Here is a 25,448-nt window from a genome sequence, read left to right as displayed (position 1 = left end):
AGAATGGCATGAACCCAGGAGGCGGAGCTTGCAGTGAGCCAAGATTGTGCCACTGCACTCCAGCCTGGGCGACAGAGTGAGACTCCATCTCAAAAAAAAAAAAAAAAAAAAAAAAATTAGCCGGGCTTGGTGGCGGGCGCCTGTAGTCCCAGCTACTCAGGAGGCTGAGGCAGGAGAATGGCATGAACCTGGGAGGCAGAGCTTGCAGTGAGCCGAGATTGCACCACTTACACTCCAGCCTGGGACAGAGCAAACCTCTGTCTCAAAAAAAAAAAAAAAAAAAAAAAAAAGGATAGTTAGCCAGGTGTAGTGGTGCACACCTGTAATCCCAGTTACTCAGGAGGCTGAGGCAGGAGAATTGCTTGACCCCAGGAGACAGAGATTGCAGTGTGTGGTGATTGCTCCACTGCACTTCAGCCTGAACGACAGAGGGACTCCATCTCAAAAAAAAAAAAAAAACTTGTATAATAAAATGTTAGGGCCGGGCGTGGTGGCTCATGCCTGTAATCCCAGCACTTTGGGAGACCGAGGTGGATGGATCACCTGAGGTCAGGGGTTCAAGACCAACTTGGCCAACATACAGAAACCCTGTCTCTACTAAAAATACAAAAATTAGCTGAGCCTAGTGGCAGGTGCCTGTAATCCCAGCTACTCGGGAGGCTGAGGCAGGAGAATCGTTTGAGCCCAGGAGACGGAGGTTGCAGTGAGCTCAGATGGTGCCATTGTACTCCAGTCTGGGTGACACAGCAAGATTCTGTGTCAAAACAAAAACAAAATCAAGAGAAAGGAGAGGCAGAGGCACCAAGAATACACTTCTTGGCCGTGCAAGGTGGCTCACTCCTGTAATCCCAGCACTTTGGGAGGCTGAGGTGGGCAGATCATGAGGTCAGGAGATAAGGGACCATCCTGGCTAACATGGTGAAACCCCGTCTGTACTAAAAATACAAAAAATTAGCCAGGCGTGGTGGCGGGCACCTGTAGTCCCAGCTACTCGGGAGGCTGAGGCAGGAGAATGGAGTGAACCCGGGAGGCAGAGCTTGCGGTGAGCCGAGATCGCGCCACTGCGCTCCAGCCTGGGCGACAGAGAGAGACTCCGTCTCAAAAAACAACAAACAAACAAACAAACAAAAGAATATACTTCTCGTTGTTATCACCTCCATGCATTGTCATCACAGGGGAGCTGGTTAACAAAAGTGGTTTGTCTTGTAACTATTCCTGGCTGTTCACACTGGTGGAAATTGACCCAGTTATAGATCCTGTGCGGGTTTATGGCCACAGTCTCCCTGCTCCGATACGGGCTGGTCATACAACAGACCCCATGACCTGGGAGGCCGCTTCTCTCTTCGGCTTTGTGGTATCTCCCATTTCTGCCTGTTGTAGCTTCTTTCTTTTGGTTTATTTCCTTCTACTGAAGCAACATATGTTCCAGCAGCTTTCTGGGATGTGGTGTGTGGGAGGTAAAACTTTTTTGAGAACTTGCCTGAAAATGTTCTTATTTTATCAGCCTACTTGATCAATAGTTTTTGACTATGAGCAGAATTCTTGTGTGAAAACTTTTTTCCTATAGAATTTTTTTGAAGGCATTGCCCCACCCTTGTAACTGCTGGGAAACCCCAAACCATTCTATTTCCTGTTTCCTTAAGCCGTGTGTTTTCTCTTTGGAAGCTTGTAGGATCTTATCTGTTGCTATTCTCAAGTTTCCCAGTGATGCACTCTAGGTTGGGACTATTTCACTCACTGGGTTGGACTTTCCATCCGTAAACTGTTGTCATTAAGGTCTGGGAAATTTCCTTTCAATATTTTCATGATTGTTTTCCTCCTTTGCTTGTTCTTTGTTCTTTCTTTTTCTATTATAGAATGCATTTTTTTGTTTTTTTTGAGACTGAGTCTCACCCTATCGCCCAGGCTGGAGTGCAGTGGCTCTATCTCGGCTCACTGCAACCTCTGCCTCCCAGATTCAAGTGATTCTCGTCGTGCCTCAGCCTCCCGAATAGATGGGATTACAGGTGCACACCACCACGCCCAGCTAATTATTATTATTATTTCAGATGGAGTCTCACTCTTGTCGCCCAGGCTGGAGTGCAATGGTGTGATCTCGGCTTACTGGAAGCTCTGCCTCCCGGGTTCAAGCGATTCTCCTGCCTCAGCCTCCATAGTAGCTGGGATTACAGGCATGTACCACCACGCTCGGCTAATTTTGTATTTTTAGTAGAAACGGGGTTTCACCATGTTGGCCAGGCTGGCCTCGAACTCCTGACCTCAGGTGATCCACCCACCTCGGCCTCCCACAGTGCTGGGATTACAGGCGTGAGCCATCGCGCCCACCCACCCAGTCCCAGCTTTTCAACTGAGTATTTTTAATTTCTGCTAAGTTGCTTTTAATTTCCACAAATAAAAAAACACAAAAAACTTTCTAATGCTTCCTTTTTAAGTAGAACTCCCTTCTTATTCATGGATGAATAATATTATCTTATTTCTAGCCTTAAAAATAACCATTTACTGGCCGGGCATGCCGGTAATCTCAGCACTTTGGGAGGCCGAAGCGGGCAGATCACGAGGTCTGCAGTTTGAGACTAGCTTGGTCAATATGGTGAAACCCCATCTCTACTGACAAATACAAAAATTAGCCGGGTATGGTGGCGTGTACCTGTAGTCCCAGCTACTCAGGAGGCTGAGGAAGAAGAATCGCTTGAACCTGGGAGGCAGTGGTTGCAGTGAGCCGAGATCATGCCACTGTACTCCAGCATGGGTGACAAAGTGAGACTCTGTCTCAAAAAAAAAAATATATATATATATGTATATATATGGGTCTAAATATATATAATATATATCTTATCGTTACCTAAAATATATATATATATACATATTTATATATAAATATAATATAGGCCAAGTGCAGTGGCTCATGCCTGTAATCCCAGCACTTTGGGAGGCCGAGGCAGGTGGATCACCTGAGGTCTGGAGTACGAGACTAGCCTGGCCAACTTGGTGAAAACCCATCTCTACTAAAAATACAAAAATTAGCCAGGCATGGTGGCGGGTGCCTGTAATCCCAGCTACTCAGGAGGCTGAGGCAGAAGAATCGCTTGATCCCGGGAGGTGGAAGTTGCAGCGTGCTGAGAACACACCACTGCACTCCATCCTGGGTGACAGAGTAAGACTCCACCTCAAAAAAAAAAAAATATATATATATATATGAATAACATATATTTATATAAATAAAATAGATATTATTTCTATAAATAAAAAAATATTTTTTTTCCAGAGATGGGTCTTGCTATGTTGCCCAAGCTGGTTTCAAATGCCTGGACTCAAGCAATCCTCCTGCCTCGACCTCCCAAATTGCTGAGATTACAGATGTGAGCCATGGCGCCTGGCCCCATGTTGATATCTGTTTGTTTTTTTCCTCCTGCCCTGGACAGATCCCACCCTCCACCCTCCTCCCCAGTGGGAAACCATCAGCATGGAACCACGAAGGAAGGGATTGGGGAGGCTCAAGCTTCAGCCTACTAAATCTCTGTTTTTATGTTTTGTTTTCCAGGCCCTATGCCTGGTCCTAAGGCCGAATACCCTCTGTTTCATTCTCTCTAGAGGGGAATCATGTCTTTTCTAAGTGAAGGGGAGGGCAGCCTCCTTGCGGAGTGCATAACAGGTGGCCATGCAGGTCTCCTGCTGCTTCTCAGCTTTCATCCCGTCTTCCTTATCCTACTCTCCCCTTACTCCCAGTTCCGTAAGGCCAGGGTGCCATCAATCCCAGCTCTTAAGTGATTCTTTGAAGTAAATCTGTTTTTTTTTTTTTTTTTGAGATGGAGTTTCGCTCTTGTCGCCCAGGCTGTAGTGCAATGGCACGATCTTAGCTCACTGCAACCTCCGCCTCCTGGGTTCAAGCGATTCTCCTGCCTCAGCCTCCCAAGTAGCTGGGATTACAGGCGCCTGCCATGACACCCAGCTAATTTTTTTATTTTTAGTAGAGATGGGGTTTCACCATGTTGAACATGCTGGTCTCGAACTCCTGACTTCAGGTGTTCCGCCCGCCTTGGCCTCCCAAAGTGCTGGGATAACAGGCATGAGCCACTGGGCCCAGCCTAGGTCTGGTGTTGACCTGCTCTTCCCACTGCCAGTGTAGGTGGCTAAGTCAGTTACAACCATTCTGTCCACACATTCCTTCTTTCTTATTCCCTCTCTTCTAGGTTTCTGCCTTTTTTTTTCAAAAGTCCCCTTTCTGGAGTTCTAGTGGGATGTTGGGTAGAAGTGAAATTAGACACTTACATCCAATCTGTCATCTTAACCTGGAAATGAATACTATATGTTCATTGCCCATTATGTGTCTGCCCCACTAGAATGTAGGTTTTAGAATGCAGAATAGCAGGGATCTCTTTCGTTCATTTCACATTCTAACATCTAGGCAGCCAGTGGAGTGGAATGAATGAATGGCCTTGAGTGGAGGACCTAGGCAGGGTGTATGATTGCATCCTTAGCATAACACATTTAGAAACACACATGGTTGCCAGGGGCGATGGCTCCCACCTGTAATCCCAGCACTTTGGGAGGCCCGAGGTTGGCAGATCACTTGAGGTTAGCAGCTCGAGACCAGCCTGGCCAACATGGTGAAACCCTGTCTCTACTAAAAATACAAAAATTACCTGGGTGTGGTGGTGCATGACTGTAATCCCAGCTACTTGGGAGTTGCAGTGAGCTGAGATCGAGCCACTCCACTCCAGCTTGGGTGACATAGTGAAGCTCCATCTCAAAAAAAAAAAAAAAAGAAGAAGAAAAAAAGAAACACACATGGTCTAATCGAGTATTATTTGAGTTTATGAATTTTTTTTTTTGAGATAGAGTTTTGCTCTTGTCGCCCAGGCTGGATGGCACAATGTTGGCTCACTGCAATCTCCACGTCCGGGGTTCTAGCAATTCTCCTGCCTCAGCCTCCTAAGTAGCTGAGATTACAGGCACCCACCACCACACCCATCTAATTTTTGTATTTTAGAAGAGATGGGGGTTTCACCATGTTGGCCAGGCTGGTCTTGAACTCCTGACCCTAGTGATCCACCCTCCTCAGCCTCCCAAAGTGCTGGGATTACAGGTTTGAGCCACCGCGCCCAGCCGCATTTATTAATTGTAATTTAAGCTGCACACAGTGGCTCACGCCTGTAATCTCAGCAGTTTGGGAAGCTGAGGCCGGCAGATCACTGGAGCCCAGAAGTTAAAGACCAGCCTGGGCAACATAGCAAAAAATATACAAAATTACATACAAAAATTATCCTTGTGTGGTAAGGTGCACCTGCGGTCCCAGCTACTCGGGAGGATCCCCGAGCCCAGGAGATAGAGGTTGCAGTGAGCTGTGATTATGCCACTACACTCCAGCCTGGGTGACAAAGGCAGACCCTGTCTCAAAAAACCCCACAATTTAAAAAAATTTAACTTTGTGGATCATTTGTTGCCATGGGGAACATTCCAAGCAGATACTCAAGCCTAAACTTGGACAACTGTTCTCACTCAGTTTTAAATTAACTGATTTTCATATGTGGGTTGTACATTAATTTAATTAACTTAATTTTTTTTGAGACAGGGTGTCCCTGTCACCCAGGCTGGAATGCAGTAGCTCGATCACAACTCACTACAGCTTCGACCTTCTGGGCTCAGGAGATCCTCCTGCTTTGGCCTCCCAAGTGGCTGGGACAACAGGTGCATGCTACCATGCCTGGCTAATTTTTTGTAGAGATGGGGGTCTTGCTGTGTTGCCCAATCTGGTCTTTAACTCCCGGCTTCAAGCAATCCTCCCACCTCAGCCTTCCAAAGTGCTGTGATTACAGGAATTAACCACCGTGCCTGGCATATTTATTTTTATTTTTGGAGATGGAGTCTCGCTCTGTCGCCCAGACTGGAGGGTGGAGTGCAGTGGTACAAAAAAAAAAAAAAAAAAAAAAGTTCCAATAGCAGACTGGGCAACATGGGGAAACTCCATTTCTACCAAAAATAGAAAAATTAGCCAGGTGTGGTGGCACCTGCCTGTAGTCCCAGCAACTTGGGAGGCTGAGGTGGGAGGATCGCTAGAGCCCAGGAGTTCGGGACCAGACTGGGCGACATAGTGAGATCCTGCCTCTATTTTATAAAAAAAAAAAAAGTTACACCGACTCTGTATGATTTCTTGATTTTGCTTACAAAACGTTCATTATGCATATCAAAAGATAACTAAGAGGAAATATACCAAAATATTTGCACTTTCACTGTCTAATGGCCATTATCTCCAGAACCTGGTACAAAGCACAAGGCATAGCACTAAATACATTAAAAACAAGTAACAGAAAATGCATATGCGACAGAGGAGAACATGCAACACTTTTTTTTTTTTTTTTTTTTTGCTGTGTCGCCCAGGCTGGAGTGCAGTGGCGAGATTTCGGCTCAATGCCACCTCCACCTCCCCGGTACAAGCGATTCTCGTGCCTCAGCCTCCCGGGTAGCTGGGACTACAGGCATCCCCCTCCATGTCCGGTTAATTTTTTGTATTTTTAGTAGAAATGGGGATTCGCCATGTTGGCCAGGCTGATCTAGAACTCCTGACCTCAGGTGATCCACCAACCTTGGCTTCACAACGTGCTGGGATTACAGGTGTGAGCCACCACACCTGGCTGGCAACACATTTTTTTTGGCTGAATGGACATGGTTATTGCTGAGTAAACGTATGGTGTATGATTTTATCCTTCCTTATAGTTTTAGATTCCGAATTTTCTAAAAGGACCTAATGTCATTGCAGATAGTTATCACATAAAGATAATGAAACAGGGGGAGTCAATGCCCTCCAATGGCCTCAAGCAGGAGTTAGTGACAAGGAACATGGCTCCTGCAACCACAGGTTCCTTTTTTTTTTTTTTAAGACGGAGTCTCACACTGTCTCCTAGGCTGGAGTGCAGTGGCGCAATCTCAGCTCACTGCAACCTCCGTGTCCTCGGTTCAAGAGAGTCTCCTGTCTCAGCCGCCCTAGTAGCTGGGATTACAGGCGCCTGCCACCACATCCAGCTAACTTTTGTATTTTTTTAGTAGAGATGGGGTTTCACCATGTTGGTGAGGCTGGTCTCAAACTCCTGAACTTGTGATCCACCCACCTGGGCCTCCCAACCAAAGTGCTGGGATGACAGACGTGAGCCACTGCGCCCAGCCACCACAGGTTCCTCTTTTTTTTTTTTTTTTTGAGACGGAGTCTCGCTCTGACTCCAGGCTGGAGTGCAGTGGCGCCATCTGGGCTCACTGAAACCACCGCCTCCCAGGTTCAAGCGATTCTCCTGCCTCAGGCTCCTGAGTAGCTGGAACTACAGGCGCGCGCCTCCACGCCCGGCTAATCTAATTTTTGTATTTTTAGTAGAGACGGGGTTTCACCATGTTGGCCAGGATGGTCTCGATCTCTTGACCTTGTGATCCGCCCTCCTCGGCCTCCCAAAGTGCTGGGTTTACAGGCTTGAGCCACCGCGCCCTGTCTGACAGGTTCCTCGTTTTTGTTTTTGTTTTTTTTTTTGAGACGGAGTTTCGCTCTTGTCGCCCAGGCTGGAGTGCAATGGCAGGATCTCGGCTCACTGCAACCACCGCCTCCCGGGTTGAAGCGATTCACCTGCCTCAGCCTCCTGAGTAGCTGGGATTACAGGCGCCCACCACCACGCCCCGTTAATTTTTTGTATTTTTATTAGAGACAGTGTTTCACCATGTTGGCCAGGCTGGTCTTGAACTCGTAACCTCAGGTGATCCGCCCGCCTCAGCCTCCCAAAGTGTTGGGATTACGGACGTGAGCCACCGCGCCCAGCTGACAGGTTCCTCTTAAAGCCCTGAATCCCAGGGAAGGGACCTGCAGGCCCGGCCACGCCCAGGCCGCTTTAGCGCGCCAAGATGGCGGCTGCCACACCCCGCGGCCGGAGCCGAGTGGGCCCGAGCGCTTCCGAGCATTCCCGAAGTCCAGAGAAACTCCGGGAGCGGCGCGGGCGGGAGCGGCCCCGCCCGGAACCTGGGAGCGGCGGCGCCGGCGCGGGGGAGGGGAGGCCGGATGTGAGTGGAGCGGCCATTTCCTGTTTCTCTGCAGTTTTCCTCAGCTTTGGGTGGTGGCCGCTGCCGGGCATCGGCTTCCAGTCCGCGGAGGGCGAGGCGGCGTGGACAGCGGCCCCGGCACCCAGCGCCCCGCCGCCCGCAAGCCGCGCGCCCGTCCGCCGCGCCCCGAGCCCGCCGCTTCCTATCTCAGCGCCCTGCCGCCGCCGCCGCGGCCCAGCGAGCGGCCCTGATGCAGGCCATCAAGTGTGTGGTGGTGGGAGACGGGTGAGTGCGCGGCCGGGGCCGGGCTGGAGGCCGCGGGATCGGGCGCGGAGGGGGTTGGGCCCGGACTGGGGCCCAGGCAGGCCGGCGTCCGCCGCGGTCTCGCGTAGGCAGTGGGCCTGGGCCTGTGTCGCGGGGCGGGGGCCGCGGGCGGGCGCCCCCACCGGACCCTGACGGCCCGGGCGGCGCGTGCCTGGTTCCGGCTCTCGATGGAGGAGGGCCTCGCCGCTCGCCGGCTAGAGGGAAAAGTGAACTCCACCCTCCGGCTTTCTTCCCGGACGCCGCCCGCCGCCCTCCTCGGGAGCGCTCGTAGAGCAAGCGCTCTTGGAGATTTTGACCATTTTTCCAAAAAGGGACCCTTTCTTTTTTTTTGCATGAACCTCTCGATCCCCTTTTGAGAATTGGGTTGGGAACGCGGCGGTCAAGTCGATCATATTTGATGCATGCTTGATTGTACGGGCCGCTTTGGCGCCCCCAAACTTTTCTTAAAAAATTTTTTTTTTCATAGACGGGGTCTCGCTGTGTTGCCCAGGCCGGTCTCGAACTCCTGGGTTCAAGCAATCCTCCCATCCCAGCCTCCAAAATGCTGGGATTACAGGCGTGTGCCACCACGCCTGGCTAATCTTTAAAAGTTTTTTGTAGAAATGGGGTCTCACTGTGTTGTCCAGGCTGGTCTCGAATTCCTGCGCTCAAGTGATTCTCCTGCCTCTCAGCCTCCAAAAGCGCTGGGGTGACACCGCGCCCGGCCTCTCAACTTATTTGCGACAGGTTTTTTGACTTACACTTCTGCCACTGTTAGGATTCTTAAAATTGTTTTCGCCCTTTCCGTGGAGAAAGTTTTGAAGATGCTGGCTGGGAGGAGCCGGCTGTAATGGGGGACTGTTTTTTCTTTTCTTTCTTTCTTTTTTTTTTTTTTTAAACAACGTGGTGTGGTCATTGACAAAAAAACTGTTCTTTGCTTAACGCGTTAGGTATGGGATGTAGCAGAACTGGCCCCCTGTGACTCCAGGCATTGCTTTTCATGATTGTCCGTGATGGTTACAGGCCCTAGAGGAAGACAAGACTTGTCTTATGCAGTTTTTTTCTCCCATAGAAACAAGAATCTCAGTGTAACCCGAGCAAAATCGCGCGTCTCAGCGTTGCTTGTATAGGTTAGTGTTAGCGAGGAAGAATTACTACCAGTTTAATCAAACTCAATGCAACTGGTACATGTTGCAGTAAAGTCCGAGGAAAGTTCTGGCATCACGGTTAACTGGGTTGATATTCTTCAAACTTATCATTAGGACAGATTTTGGTTCTTGCAATTCAGATGCAAGAAGGATAATTAGACAGCTGATTTTTGTAAGATGCCCATCTGTCGGATTTGTCTTGGAAGTGTGAAGGAGTATTAGAGTATGTAGGCTATTCAGGCTTTTTTTTTTTTTTTTTGAGACGGAGTTTCACTCTGTTGCCCAGGCTGGAGTGCAGTGGCACGATTTCGGCTCACTACAACCTCCGCCTCCCAGGTTCAAGCGATCATCCTGCCTCAGTCTCCTTAGTAGCTGGGATTACAGGCACGCGCCACCGTGTCCGGCTGATTTTTGTATTTTTTAGTAGAGACGGGGTTTCACCATGTTGGCCTGGCTGGTCTCGAATTCCTGACCTCAGGTGATCCACCCGCCTGGGTCTCCCAGAGTGTTGGGATTACAGGCGTAAGCCACAGCGCCCGGCCCAATTTTTTTTTTTTTTCTTTTCTTTTTTTTTTGAGACAGGGTCTCACTCTGTCGCCCAGGCTGGAGTGCAATGGCGCGATCTCTGCTCCTGCAACCTCTGCCTCCCGGGTTCAAGCGATTCTCGTGCCTTAGTCTCCCAAGTAGCTGGGATTACAGGCGCAAGCCACCATGCCCAGCTAATTTGGGGTTTTTTTTTGTTGTATTTTTTTGGTTGAGACGGAGTTTCACCATGTTGGTCAGGCTGGTCTCAAACTCCTGACCCTCAAGTGATCCGCCCGCCTCGGCCTGTTTTTTTTTTTTTTAAAGTCATATTGCTGATAATTATTTGAAAATTTCTGAAACTAAAACATAAGCATAGCAGATACGTTTATTTAATAGTAACCGATTGTGGACGTCTGCTGTTTGAATTGGCTGTTTTATCTAGTCAAATAACTTGTTGAATGTCGTGGAATCTGGACCCTCCCTTCAAATCCCCACCCCACCGCTTACATGGGGTATCCCTAAGCACATCCCCCACCTCCCAAGAGAGGCGGTTCAGTGGGAGGTCAACAAGACTAAACAAGATGTTGGTTATTAACTACCTCGCAGGTGCCCCTTGTTGAATGCTTAGTAAATGCCAGGTACTGTTATTGCGGTTTCTACTACTGAGACTCTGTGAGGGAGTATTAGGCTTAAAAGTCTGTGGCCTTGAGTTTTCAGTCTGGTTTTTTTTTTTTAATTAGTTATGAGCATTTGAGCAAGCACAGTTATTTTTTAATACTATGTTTAGTATTGATGTTGACTACAGCTAAGTGATATTTACCTGGCCAGGTCAGATGGCTCACACCTGTAACTCAGCATTTTGGGAGGCCAAGGTGGGTGGATCACTAGAGCTTAGGAGTTCAAGACCAGCCTGGGCAACATGGCGAGACCCTGTCTCTGCTAAAAATACAAAAATTAGCTAGGTGTAGACACATGTGCCTGTAGTCCCAGCTACTCGGGAGGCTAAGGTGGGAGGATCGCTTGAAACCCAGGAGGTGGAGGTTGTAGTGAGCTGAGATTGTACCATTGCACTCCAGCCCGGGCGACAGAGTGAGACCCTGTCTCAAAAAAGCAAAAACAAAAACTATTAGAGATACGTCTTTGGCCGGGCAAGGTAGCTCAAGCCTGTAATCCCAGCACTTTGGGAGGCCGAGGTGGGCGGTTCACCTGAGGTCAGGAGTTTGAGACCAGTCTGGCCAATATGGCGAAACTTCGTCTCTACTAAAAATAGAAAAATTAGCTGGGCACGCCTGTAATCCCAGCTATTCAGGAGGTTGAGGCAGGAGAATCGCTTGAACCTGGGAGGTGGAGGTTGCAGTGAGCCAAGATTGTACCATTGCACTCCAGCTTGGGTGACAGAGGGAAACTGTCTTTTTTTGTTTGTTTGTTTTTAAAGGAGATACATCTTCATCTGTTCCTGCTTTGACCCTTTGCCTGGACCATGGCAGTGTCCTTTCAGGCTGTACGTCCCTCCATCCTGCCCTCCTGTGCCTCTGCTTACACTGGGCTCTTAAGGAAACTCCTGCTCCTTGTCTCATCATCCCTAGGGATGGTTCTGTCTTATCATTGCTAGAATTGGATGCCTTGCCATCTTGTTTGCTCCTTAACTCTGCCTACAGGGCTGTGTAAATAATTCCTTCATGAAAATCTCTATTTGAATCTTCTGGGATGAGTTTTTTCCTTCTGGGACCCTGACTGATAGAGACTGATAATACACCCATATGAAAATATGTCTGCCAGGTGCGGTGGCTCATGCCTGTAATCTCAGCACTTTGGGAGGCCGAGGCAGGCGGATCACCTGAGGTCAGGAGCTCGAGACCAGCCTGGCCAACATGGCAAAACCCTGTCTCTACTAAAAGTACAAAAATTAGCCGGGCGTGGTGGTGGGCACCTGTAATGCCAGCTACTCAGGATGCTGAGGCAGGAGAATCACTTGAACCCGGAAGGCGGAAGTTGCAGTGAGCTGAGATTGTGTCACTGCACTCCAGCCTGGGCGACAAGAGCAAGGCTCTGTCTTGAAAAAAAAAGAAAAAAAGTCAGAAATAATTTGCAAAGCATGTTAGAAAATTCTAGATTTCCTGAATAGCAATTTAATTGAGATTGGCCAAGAAATATTACATAGGGTTGATACTCTTATTCTAAGATAGTCCTTTCTGAGCATGGGGTCTATAATTTTTTTTTCCTCCACCTTACTGCTGCCCCACCTTTTAACTTTCACTTAGTGGACCTTTGCCCCAAGATTTTCTCTCAGCTTTTCCTAGGTAAGACAGCATCACCCGGGCGCGATGGCTCATGCCTGTAATCCCAGAACTTTGGGAGGCCAAGGCAGGCGGATTGCCTGAAGTCAGGAGTTCGAGACCAGTCTGGCCAATGTGGTGAAACCCTGTCTCTACTAAAAATACAAAAAAATTAGCCAAGGATGGTGGGGGGCGCCTGTAATCCTAGCTACTCAGGAGGCTGAGGCAGGGGAATTGTTTGAATCAAGGGAGGTGGAAGTTGCAGTGAGCCGAGATCGTGCCACTGCACTCCAGCCTGGGTAACAGAGTGAGACTCCGTCTCAAAAAGGAAAAAAAAGACAGCATCTTACATTCAGGTATTTATAAACAACTTTTATTATTTATTTGTTTTTATTTTATCTTGGCTCACTGCAGCCTCCACCTCCTGGGTTCAAGCGATTCTCCTGCGTCAGCCTCCCAAGTAGCTGGAACTACACGTGCCTGCCACCATGCCCAGCTAATTTTTTTTTTTTTGAGAAGGAGTTTTCGCCCTTTTTGCAAAGGTTGGAGTGCAGTGGTGCGATCTCGGCTCACTGCAACCTCCTCCTCCTGGGTTCAAGCGATTCTCCTGCCTCAGCTTGTCGAGTAGGTGGGATTACAGGCACGCTCCACCACACTGGCTAATTTCGTATTTTTAATAGAGACGAGGTTGCTCCTTGTTAGCCAGGTTGGTCTCAAACGCCTGACCTCAGGTTATCCACCTGCCTTAGCCTCTCAAAAAGTACTGGGATTACAGGCATGAGCCACTACGCCTGGCAATTTTTTGTATTTTTAATAGAGGGTTTCACCATGTTGACCAGGTTGGTTTCGAACTCCTGACCTTAGGCGATCTGCCCGCCTTGGCCTCCCAAAGTGCTGGGATTATGGGCGTGAGCCATCGTGCCTGGCCTAAACAACAGTTTTATTATTTTATTTTTTATTTTTTTGTTGCTTATTACTATTTTTTGAGATGGAGTGTTGCTCTGTCACCCAGGCCGGGGTGCAGTGGCACGATATGGGCTCATGGCAACCTCTGCCTCCTGGGTTCAAGCAGTTCTCCTGCTTTGGCCTCCCAAAGTGATGGAATTACAGGCCCAAGCCACTGCGCCCGGCCACAACTATTTTAATAGTACTGTTTTGGTGTTGGTTGATTAAAGGAATGGGAATGAATGACTTGAAGCCCTCTCTGTTTCACTCTTTATACAAAGTGGAGTCCAGATTGGGCTAGTGGCCTGTCTAGCCCAATGTGTGACTTGGACATACATTACTGTCCAGGAATTTCTTAGCTGAATGTGAAAAATGCCTTCCGTGACATCATCCTTACAGGAATATTCCATTTATTCTTTACTTCTGTTGAACGGTGGTGGCGTGAACCATGAATTTGTTTAAGCTTTTCAGCTGTTTTGTGTGTTTTCCTCTCAAGGCATGGGGTTCCATATTTTTGACCTGTGGTAAAGGTATTTGAATTCTGCACTGGCCTCCAAATTTAGGTGTAGTATATGGCTCTGATCTTTGTTGATGATTTTATACATAATGTGGTTTTTTTTCTTGATAAGCCAAAAAAATTATACATAATGTATGTGTGTGTGTGTGTGTTTTAATTTCAAATGATAGTTACAGTAAAAGTTTGGAGTTGGGCTTAGTGGGAGGAGCATCAGGAAGCCATTTTTAGAAACCTTAAATTCACCCTTTATAACTTTCTGTCTTTTGCATTAGTCATCTGATACCTTAGTACTGCCTACATTTTCACATCTCCATCACCACGTAGCTCTTAAAATTGTAGTCTTCCTTGAAAGGAGATGTTTTTGTCAAGAGTCTTTGCCACCAAGGCAGGATTGCATGTGATCAGTAGGAATATTTTCCTGCAATGTCTTAATATGAAAAATTTCAAACAGACTAGTGGAAAGCATTGTACAGTCAACATGCACATACCCATGGCCTGGATTCTATGACAGTATCTTGCTTTACTTGTTCATTTTGCTGTATTTGCTTTATCATGTCTTCCTGTTATCAGAGGGAACCTTTTAAGAGGATTTATAGAGGAGTTGATTTTGTTTTTTGTTTTGTTTTGTTTTGCTCTTTTTGAGGTGGAGTCTTGCTCTGTTGCCCAGGCTGGAGTGCGATGGCATGATCTCTGCTCACTGTAATCTCCGCATCCCAGGTTCAGGCGATTCTCCTGCCTCAGCCTCCTGAGTAGCTGGGCTTACAGGCACCCACCACCATGCCTGGCTAATTTTTGTATTCTTAGTTGAGACAGGTTTCACCATCTTGGCCAGGCTGGTCTGGAACTCCTGACCTCAGGTGATCCACCTGCCTCGGCCTCCCAAAGTGATGGGATTACAGGCGTCAGCCACCATGCCTGGCCTGATTTTGAAAAAGAATAGGGGCTGTGTGCAGTTACATATAAATTCTTATTTTTGAACTCTTGTGTGTTCAGCTGGCTTGTATCAACTACACCAGGGTTAGCCTTGATTCTGGAAGGGTGGATTCAGACTTCAGCTCAGTTGTACATAGTGTCTTCAGCCTAAGTGAGAAACTTTATGCACTATCTTAATTTTTTGAAGCATCTAGTGGTAATAATTGCTGGCTTTTTTTTTTTTTTTTTTGGTAGAAACAGAGTCTTGCTCTGTTGCCAGGCTGGAGTGCAGTGGCAGGAAATCAGCTCACTGCAACCTCTGCCTCCCAGGTTCAAGCAATTCTCCTGCCTCAGCCTCCTGAGTAGCTGGGATTACAGGCGTGTGCCACCACACCCAGCTAATTTCTTTTGTATTTTAGTAGAGACGGGGTTTCACTGTGCTGCCCAGGCTGGTCTTGAACTCCTAAGGTCAGACAGTCCGCCCACCTTGCCCTCCTAAAGTGCTAGGATTACAGGCATGAGCCACCGCGCCTGGCTTATGGCTAGCTTTCTTTACGTTGATTGTGAAGTCAGATATTGGTAGTAGAACATCATAATTTTAGATTGGGTTTTGTGTTTATTTAGCACTGCACTACTCTAGTGGTGTATTTTTCTGGATAGATTTTATCTGCATAGTTAACGCAATTATATATAAGGCCTACCGTTACAGAATCCCCATACCTTGTTTGTCAGTGTAAATCGAGGACCTTTATGCGAGGTCTTTAATTTATTCAATAAGTAGGAATATATATTTGACAGTTACTAAATTCTACTGCCTTGTCCTTAAGATCTACATACTTTTTTTTGTTTTTTGAGTCAGAGAGTCTCGCTCTGTTGCTCAGGCTGGAGTGCAGTGATGCGATCTCAGCTCACTGCAACCTCTACCCCGTGGCCTCAAGCGATACTTCTGCCTCAGCCTCCTGAGTAGCTGGGATTACAGGCGCCTGCCACCACACTCAGCTAATTTTTTGTATTTTTAATAGAGATGCAGTTTCGCTGTGTTGGTCAGTCTGGTCTCGAACTCCTGGCCTCAAGTGATCCACCCGCCTTGGCCTCTTGCTGGGATTACAGGGAAGAGCCACCGCGCCTGGCCAAGATCTACTCACTTTTAGACAGCAATATATGCTCTGTATTTTGGTTTGCAATTGTAATTGTCATTGGAAGAGTTTGGCTTTTTTTGTCCTGAGATCAACGTGTCTTTAAAAGAAGGCAGTGCAGAAAGTTGTTATTTTTTGAGCTTCCTGGATCTTTTATTTTTTTTTTTAACATGAGGAAATTCCTAGTGTTTCTAGATTTGTTGATTGTGCTTTTAAGTTTTGGTTTATAAATTTCAGGAAGTAACACTAAAGTTTACCCCACTCCCCTCAAAAAGTAAGTAAAAAGTTCTCTTGGCTGGGCGTGGTGGCTCACGCCTGTAACCCCAGCACTTTGGGAGGCCGATGGGGTGGATCTCCTGAGGTCAGGAATTCGAGACCAGTCTGGCCAACATGGCAAAACCCTGTCTCTACTGAAAATACAAAAAAAAAAAAAAAAAAAAAAAAAAAATTAGCTGGATGTGGTGGTGCTTACGTGTAGTCCCAGCTACTTGGGAGGCTGAGGCAGGAGAATTGTTCGAACCCAGCAGGCAGAGGTTGTGGTAAGCCAGGATTGCACCATTGGGCTCCAGCCTGGAAGACAGAGCCAAGACTCCGTCTTAAAGTTCTCTTAATGGAAAAATGAAGAACATAATAGGACCACAAGTTATTTGCTTTCATTGTGGTTATTTCTACAGGACAGGGCAGGGGAAGCACAGATAGGTTAAAAAAAACTGTAGCATCATGAGCTAGGGGGAAATCCAATGTAGAAATGGCATGAACTTTCTTCCAGCCGACTCATGTTCGTTTCCTAGAGTGATGACATTGCTCGACGATTGAAAAGAGGTTGAACTGAGCAGTTAATTATATAAAGTTAGAAATTCCAAAGAAGTAGTAACTACCAGAAATTCTCCAGCAGTATCAGTCAAGACTTGTGGCCAAATACGGCTTCCATTCTTCATGAGGGAAAGGCCATGGAAAGGCTGTCACATTGCCCAGTGCAGATGTTGACTTGGTTTGTGGAAGCGCAGCGTGGACAAGGAATGAATATACACTAATAGGAGTGGAATAACCTTTTTCTTTTACCTATTTGAATAAATTAAGTAAAAGTTTTAATCAGAAGACTTAAAGAGGAGTCGATTTTATCTTTTGATTGCACTAAGCTTAAATATAAGGTTGCACTTTAAAGTAAGGATTCTGTAGTTTAATAATCATATTCTTATAAGACATAGATTTGTAACAAATAGTGATTGGTAATAAAATTTCAGTCAATATCAGATTATGCCAGTACCTTGAATTTCTTCCCGGTTGAGCCTTTCTCAGCTAAAGATGTCATTCAGGAAAGGAAGTTTAGAGGATTTTAGACACAGCTGGTTGCCTTTATAGTAGTAGTTTTGTTCCTCATATACATAGAGACTTAGGACAGAATAGTAAAAGAAGTGATAATGACATTTTATCATAACAGTCAAAACCTTCATAGCAGCTTATCCTTGACACTGAGTGGCAACTATTGTTAAGGTTTTTACATAACCTTTATCTTTTTTTTTTTTTTTTTTTTTTTTTTTGAGACGGAGTTTTGCTCTTGTTGCCCAGGCTGGAGTGCAATGGCGCAATCTCGGCTCACTGCAACTTCCGCCTCCCGGGTTCAAGCGACTCTCCTGCTTCAGCCTCCCGAGTAGCTGGGATTACAGGCATGCACGCCCAGCTAATTTTGTATTTTTAGTAGAGAGGGGTTTCTCCATGTTGGTCAGGCTCTTCTTGAACTCCTGACCTCAGGTGATCCGCCCGCCTTGGCCTCCGAAAGTGCTGGGATTACATGTGTGAGCCACCGCGCCCAGCCAACCTTTATCATTTTTAAAAAGGTCCCTTAGAGCCTTAGGCTCCACTTTCTTCCTCAGCTGCCACATCCAAACCATGGGTAAGCGATGCTTGATCTGCCTCCAAGTTCAAGCAGTCCAAGAAACAGCCCACTTGTGTTCACTGTCCAGTCCCCATTCTTGGTCCAGGCCACCATGGGTGGCTCCTGGACTGTAGCAACAGCTTCCATGTGTGTCTGCCTTGACTGAGTCCCTGGCGTCCTCAGGCTTCCTGCCACACTGCAGTTGGAGGCTTCTTCTAAAATCCAGTGCTTTCTGGGCAATTTAAAACCTGTGACTTTCCAAGTAGGATCTAGTCCCCATGTCCTTAACAAGAAGAGGTAACGTATTTCCCTATGCCACTGCCCACTTATTTTTTTATTGCTGAGATGGGATCGTGCTTTGTCACCTAGGCTGGGTGGAGTGGTGTGATCACAGCTCACTGCTGCCCTGAATTCCTGGGCTGAAGGGATCCTCTTGCTTCAGCCTCCTGAGTAGCTGGGACTACAGGCAAGAGCCACCACTTATTTTTGAATTTTTTGTGGAAACAAGGTCTCCCTATGTTGCCCAGGCTGGTCTTGAACTCCTGGGCTCAGCGATCCTCCCACCTCAGGCCCCTGTGCTGGGATTATAGCCTCCTGTGCTGGGATTACAGGCCTAAGCCACTGCACCAGGCTTTTATTTTTTAATTAAAAAAAATTTATTTTTTTGAGACGGGGTCTCACTTTGTCCCTCAGACTGGATGCACTGGTGCAATCTTGTTTCATTGCAGCCTTGACCTCCCTCCTGGGTTCAAGTGATCCTCCTGCCTCAGCCCCCCAAGTAGCTGAGACTACAGCTGCACACCGCCACACCCACCTAATTTTTGTATTTTTAGTAGAGAACGGGTTTCTCCATGTTGGCCCAGCTGGTCTTGAACTCCTGGGCTCAAGCGATCCACCCACCTCAGCCTCCCAAAGTGCTAGGATTACAGGCATGAGCCACCATCCCTGGCCTAAAAATATTTTTTCAGCTCTAGAAATGTTAGCTCTTTTGCTGTACATTTCCAGAGCTGCTTTAATAATGACAGTTATCACACCCATAATTTCATGTGATGATTGCATTCTTAATTTTTAAATTTAACAACTGCACTTACTTCATGAGGTCTTGTTCATTGATACATCTTTAGCACCTAGTGTGCTTCTGGTGTAGCACACGGTTGATATAAATTGAAATTGAATTAATGCCCTCAGTAGTTTGGGGATGGAGCTGGTAGTTCTGCATTAATTTTGCAGGTGAAAAAAAAAAGGCATGAGGAAGTTGAAACTTGCCAAAAAATACAGCCAGTACGTGCTAGAATTGGCCCTGGGTCTCAAATCTGGGCTTCTGACTCCAAAGCTTAGGCTCCTGCTCATACAGGTTTATTTTCACATTCTAAGCTTTTAATGAAATGTATGTCCAATGAGTCATTTCTGTTTAGAAAGCCTTTAGGAGTTGGAAGCTACTTCCTGGTGATGTAATGTTTGACTCTCTAAAGTTTTTGGAATGGGGAGTTCCAACTTAAGCCCTCAATAATGTCATGAGTGAATGAATATTGGCAAGACTGGCTGGGCCTGTAATCTGCCTTGAGTGTGAGGGAAAATGGAAAAGCGCTTAACTTTATGGTGAATTCTAATTTATAGTAGTTGAGATTGAACGACAAAAATCTTAAAATTATGATGCTGATGTGTCATTGTGACCTTGGTAAACTGACAGCACAGCAGAGAGAAGGGCTCATTAAGGAGAGCACTTGGCTAACTGAACCCTCAGGATGCCAGAGACTTGAATTCTCATGTAAGCCCTTAAGCTTGCCTTGTCAATGCTGTAAAAATTGGAGACCTTTATGTTTTGCTAATGATGTGGTGACCTTAGTTATTAGGTGGTAGCCTCTTGAAAAACATTCCAGGTGGTTGGGAGACTTTCAGCCACCACTCTTCTGCCTGGCGGCACACTGGTAATATTAGGATTAGTCTCTACCCATTGCCAGTTGTGCAGGTGGTGCTCCTTTCTCTGAAGTATTTCTACACACTTCTCTGTTTGGCAAGTTTAACTCCCATCGTCTCTGAGCTGTTAATTAAATGTCTGGGATGTATTGTGATAGTCCCTGCTTATAGACTTATGGTGCTGTGTGAGGATTGGGGCTGGGGGAGGTGGCAGTTAAATACAGCTGAATCAATGTGATGGCAGTTACGTGTGGTAGTTTATTGACTAAGCACTTTCTCTCAAGAGAACAGTCATTGCCGATTGCCATAGGGGAGGCTGTAGGGATGTGGTGGGATTTTGAGCTGTGCCACTTAAGGCAGCAGAATAAGTTACTTAAAGAGGAAGGCTGTGTTTGTATATTAGTGTTAATTAAAATACCTTTAGGCTGGGTGTGGTGGCTCATGCCTGTAATCCCAGCACTTTGGGAGGTCCAGGTGGGCGGATCACTTGAGGTCAGGAGTTCGAGACCAGCTTGGCCAACATGGCGAAAACCCATCTCTACTAAAAATACAAAAAAATTATCCAGGCGTGGTGGTGGACAGCTGTAATCCCAGCTACTTGGGAGGCTGAGGCAGGAGAATCGCTTGAACCTGGGAGGCAGAGGTTGCAGTGAGCCAAGATGGTGCCTCTGCACTGCACTCCAGCCGGGGCGACAGCACGAGACTCGGTCTCAAAAAAAAAAAAAAAAGAAAAAAAGAAAATATCTTCAGGATCAAACTTAAGATTCTTGATGAGAGGCTCTACAGATGTTCACAGAAGAGACGTGAAGTTTTAAAATCTTGTTTTTCTTGAGTCTTGTACATAGGTGACAACTGTTTCTTGACTATTAATGCTAACACCAGGTACCTAAACAGAATGTGATGGCTCCTGACTCTATCTTTCTGAGAAATTCTAGTTTGTTTACTTTAAATTTCAGGGTACCAATGTGTATGTGGTGATAAAGGGTTATAGAAAACATTTTCTTTAATGCTAAGTATGTGATGTATATGCCTTGATTTTTTTTCTCTAGAAATTATTTTAACCTAATAGTGAAAGCTAAGATTACATTCGTGTTGACTAAGCAACCTTTTTTCTCTTTCTCTTTAGAGCTGTAGGTAAAACTTGCCTACTGATCAGTTACACAACCAATGCATTTCCTGGAGAATATATCCCTACTGTGTAAGTATCTTAAATTGGGAATTAACTTGTTTGTGTTACGGGTTTCACATTTCTTTGACCATTTGTTTTGCTGTAAAGCCATCTTTAATCCTCATATGAACAGATACTAATTTTTTCTTAAACATTCACTGAAACCTAATTATAAGGTATATTAGGCTTTAAAAAAATAGGGCTGGGGGTGGTGATCTCAGCACTTTGGGAGACTGAGGCGGGTGGATCAACTGAGGGTCAGGAGTTCGAGACCAGTGTGGTCAACGTGATGAAAACCCATCTCTACTAAAAATACAAAAAATTAGCCAGGCGTGGTGGCGGGTGCCTGTAATCCCACATACTTGGGAGGCTGAGGCAGGAGAATCACTCGAACCCTGGAGGCGGAGGTTGCAGTGAGCCAAGATCACGCCACTGCACTCCAGCCTGGGCAATGAGAGCGAAACTCCATCTCAAAAGAAAAAAAAAAAGAAACTTAGGGTAATATAAACTTTTCACAACTTTGCTAGTTGATTTTTAGACATCCAGAAAGCAAACTTTAACTGTCTGTGAAATACAGAGACTGGATGATGTTAAAGAAAACCAGAGTTGGACACAAGAACTCTGACCAAAAGTGTGATCAGAAACAGTCCTTGTCAGTGCACGAGTTTCAGATACATTGGCTTTCTGGGAACTGGAACGGGAAAGATTCCATTATGTTTTAATTGGCCTTTTCTGATAAGTCATCAGTTGGTTACATGTCCGCATTGAGGTGTAGGGCTTTGGAATTGAAACTTGGGTGTGTGTGTTGAAGGGGGAATGGGAGGGTGGAATTGGCTATTGAATTGCTTACTCCCTGTAGGCAGCAGAATTGGGTGGAGACAGGAAAGTGCTGCTCTGGTGATGGGTTACCCGGGAGCCCACGTAGCTGAGCCTCATAATGCACCATCCTGCAGCTGCTGTGAGTCCTCCCTGTGCAAGCTGGGGAGGTGTCGCCTCCTCCCCACCTGTGTTCACCTCCTCAGGCACAGCACACACCCAGGTGCTCTCTGAAGTGTCGTACCCATGTTTTTGTTGTTGTTGTTGTTGTTTTCCTTTTTTTTTTTTTTTTTTGGAGTTAGTCTCTCTCTCTCTTGCCCAGGCTGGAGTGCTGTGATGGGATCTCAGCTCACTGCAGCGTCTGCCTCCTGGGTTCAAGTGATTCTCTGCCTCAGCCTCCCAGGTAGCTGGGATTACAGGCATACACCACCACACCTGGCTAATTTTTGTTTCTTTAGTAGAGACGGGTTTCACCATGTTGGCCAGGTTGGTCTCAAACTCCTGACCTCAGGTGATCTGCCAACTTCAGCCTCCCAAAGTGCTGGGATTACAGGCATGAGTCACGGCACCCATTTTTTACTGTAAGTGGAATCATGCTGTCCCTGTTGTCTTAAATTTATGGGGGAGATTTTCCTTATCTACATATGTAGATAAAGGTTTAATCATTAATGATGAATGATTTTGAAGTACTATAACTGATTTAACCCACTGGTCACTTGGACTCTTGGTGTTAACAAACATTGCTGGGTTCAGTGTTGTCCCTTATGTCTTTGTGTACACTTGATAGATTATTAGAAGCAAAATCATGCCAAATCAAAAGACAATGGATGTTTTAAATTTTGGTAGATACAGCTGGGCGTGATTGCTCACGCCTGTAATCCCAGCACTTTGGGAGGCCAAGACGGAAGGATCACTTGAGGTCAGGAGTTCGAGACCAACCTGGCCAACATGGTAAAACCCCCACCTCTGCTAAAAATACAGTAGTTAGCCGGGTGTGGTGGTGCACTCCTGTAGTCCCAGCTACTCAGGAGGCTGAGGCATGAGAATTGCTTGAACCCGGGAAGCAGAGGTTGCAGTGAGCCAAGATTGTGCCACTGCACTTCAGCCTGGGTAACAGAGTGAGACTCTGTCTCCCAAAAAAAAAAAAAAAAATTAAAAAATTATTTTTTGGTAGATAACTACCAAATTGCTGTCTATAAAGCTGTCACTTTGCTGGCCTTGACTTAAGTGGCCTCTTAGTACACACTGCCATTAACGTGGGTTGAAGTTATCTAACCGTTTTCATTTCCAATCACAGATGTGGTTAAAATCTTTTGAATTTTTTTTTTTTAATTAAAAAATTTTGCTCACGCCTGTAATCCCAGCACTTGGGGAGGCTGAGCTGGGCGGATCACTGAGGTAAGGAGTTTGAGACCAACTTGGCCAAGATGGTGAAACCCTGTCTCTACTAAAAATACAAAAATTAGCTGGGCATGGTGGCACATGACTATAATCCCAGCTATTCGGGAGGCTGAGGCAGGAGGATTGCTTGAACCTGTGAGGTGGAGGTTGCAGTGAGCCAAGATTGTGCCTCTGCACTCCAGCCTGGGCAACAGAACAAGACATTGTCTCCAAAAAAGAAAAAAATATATATGTGTTTTTGTAGAGCTATGTTTTGCTATATTGCCCAGGCTGGTCTTGAAGACCTGGCCTCAGGTGATTCTCCACCTTGGTCTCCCAAAGTGTTGGGATTACAGGCGTGAGCCACCACACCTGGCTCTTTTGAATGTTTACTGTACATTTTTAGTCTCTTGTGAATTGTCTGTTTAAATCTTTCGTATTTTTCTACTGAGATTTTTTCTTACTGATGGAACATTTCCTTCCTTCCTTCCCTCCCTCCCTGTCTCCCTCCCTTCCTCCCTTCCTTTCTTCCCTCCCTCCTCCTCTCCCTCCTTCCCTCCTCCCCTACTCCTTCCCTCCTTCCCTACTCCTTCCCTCCTTCCCTCCTTCCCTCCTTCCTTCCTTCCTTCCTTCTCCTTTCCTCCTTCCTTCTCCTTTCTTTTCCCCTCCCTCCCTTCCTCCCTCCCTCCCTCCTTCCCTCCTCTCCTACTCCTTCCCTCCTTCCTTCTCCTTTCTTTTCCCCTCCCTCCCTTCCTCCCTCCCTTTTTTTTTTTTTTTTTTTTGTGAGATGGGGTCTTGCAGTATTGCCCAGGCCGGACTTGAACTACTGGTCCTTCCACCTCAGCCTGTTGAGTAGCATGCTCCACTGCACGTGGCCTGATGGAACGTTTTGTAAATAATCCTCAGTCTGTCATTTGTCTTTGTACTTCATTATGGTGTCTTCTGCCATATAGAAATTTAGCATTTAATGTAAATAATACCACCTTACCCGGGCACGGTGGCTCACACCTGTAATTCCAGCACTTTGGGAAGCTGAGGTGGGCGCATTATGAGGTCAGGAGATCAAGACCAGCCTGATCAACATGGTGAAACCCCATCTCTACTAAAAATACAAAAATTACCCGGGCGTGGTGGCATGCACCTGTAATCCCAGCTCCTCAGGAGGCTGAGGCAGGAGAATCACTTGAACCCAGGAGGTGGAGGTTGCAGTGAGCCGAGATCGCACCACTGCACTCCAGCCTGGGTGACAGAGTGAGATTCTGTCTCAAAAAAAAAAAATAATAATAATAATGATAATACCACCTCTCCCTCAGAATTGTATGTTGTACTTAGAAAGGCCTTTCCTACTTAAATAATGCAAAAGTATGCTCTAGTATTTTTTTCTAGGATTTTTGTGGCTAAAATTTTTATCTTTAATGCATTTAGGACTTATTTTTGGTATAGAATGAGGCAAGGACCTGATTGTTTTTCCCTTATGGGGAAAAAAAGTCACAATACTATTTATCCAATAATCTTTTTCTTATGGAAATATAATTAACATGTCCATCACCATCACACCTTTTCTTTCTTCTTCTTCTTTTTTTTTGAGACCGAGTTTTGCACTTGTTGCCCAGGCCGGAGTGCAGTGGCGCAGCTTGGCCCACTGCAACCTCTGCTTCCCGGGTTCAAGCGATTCTCTTGCCTCAGCCTCCCAAGTAGCTGGGATTACAGGTACCTGTCACCACGCCCTGGCTAATTTTTGCATTTTTAGTAGACACAAAGTTTCGTCATGTTGGCCAGGCTGGTCTCGAACTCTTGACCTCAGGTGATCCGCCCACCTCGGCCTCCCAAAGTGCTGGGATTACAGGCGTGAGTCACCGTGCCCAGCCTCTGCTTTTTATTATATTTTTCCTTTTTTTTTTTTTTTTTATTTTTTGCCTTCCTGTCCAGAGGAAACACTATTTTCTTCTAAAGCTTGGTTTCTGCTGACCAGTAGCAATTTTTAACATCAGTCTGATTTCCCTCTGTCAGCCTATAGGCTTTGCTGGGTTATCTCTCCTGACTAATTTGTGTAGCAACTTCACATGAATTTAAACATTTGTATCATCAGTTACACTCACTTTGAAAATGTTATTGGGAGGCTTGTTAAGTCAGGTGTATTTTGTGTGACTGCTCTACACTCAGGCCTTCTGGAAACCCTGCAGAGGGTAGCTCTAGTGGCCAGCTAGCTCTCTTGCTGAAAATGAGCAACATAAGTACATGAAAAACCCAACAAGTAGGATTTGAAAGCGGGGCTAATTGTACCCTTATTTCTTCTGGGGATAAAAGTCTTAAACTTTGTTTAAAGTAAAATGTTTTTATTTCTGACGGTGATTTGTTTCACTTAAATAGCTTGTTGTTTGTTTCTTTCATTTCTCTTAAGTTTTGGGTTGGGTTTGGTTTGTTTCCCGCAAGTTTTGCCCGTGCCTCCTTCCTCCTTGTGCCTGCAGGGACATTTGCTGGTGTGGCAGCCTCCAGGCCCATCCCCAGCCTTTTTC

General features: G+C 46.2%; 1 protein-coding gene across 2 annotated transcripts in view; it reads left to right on the top strand.

Annotated features, from left to right (window-relative positions):
- The first annotated feature begins 7,974 nt into the window (after positions 1–7,974).
- The window catches only part of RAC1 (Rac family small GTPase 1), a 29,591-nt gene continuing 12,117 nt past the window's right edge, over positions 7,975–25,448 (top strand). Inside the window, exons 1-2 of one of the 2 annotated variants that reach the window (XM_016946007.3) lie at positions 7,975–8,298; positions 20,695–20,766. In XM_016946007.3, the coding sequence (XP_016801496.1) occupies positions 8,264–8,298; positions 20,695–20,766 (107 nt within the window). In that variant the 5' untranslated portion in view covers positions 7,975–8,263. The remainder of the gene's footprint in view (positions 8,299–20,694; positions 20,767–25,448) is intronic. The other variant, NM_001246381.1, reaches the window with a different exon arrangement.

This window comes from Pan troglodytes, chromosome 6, assembly GCF_028858775.2.
Source record: "Pan troglodytes isolate AG18354 chromosome 6, NHGRI_mPanTro3-v2.0_pri, whole genome shotgun sequence".
Lineage (NCBI taxonomy): Eukaryota > Metazoa > Chordata > Mammalia > Primates > Hominidae > Pan > Pan troglodytes.
This window is presented reverse-complemented; position numbering and strand designations above follow the sequence as displayed.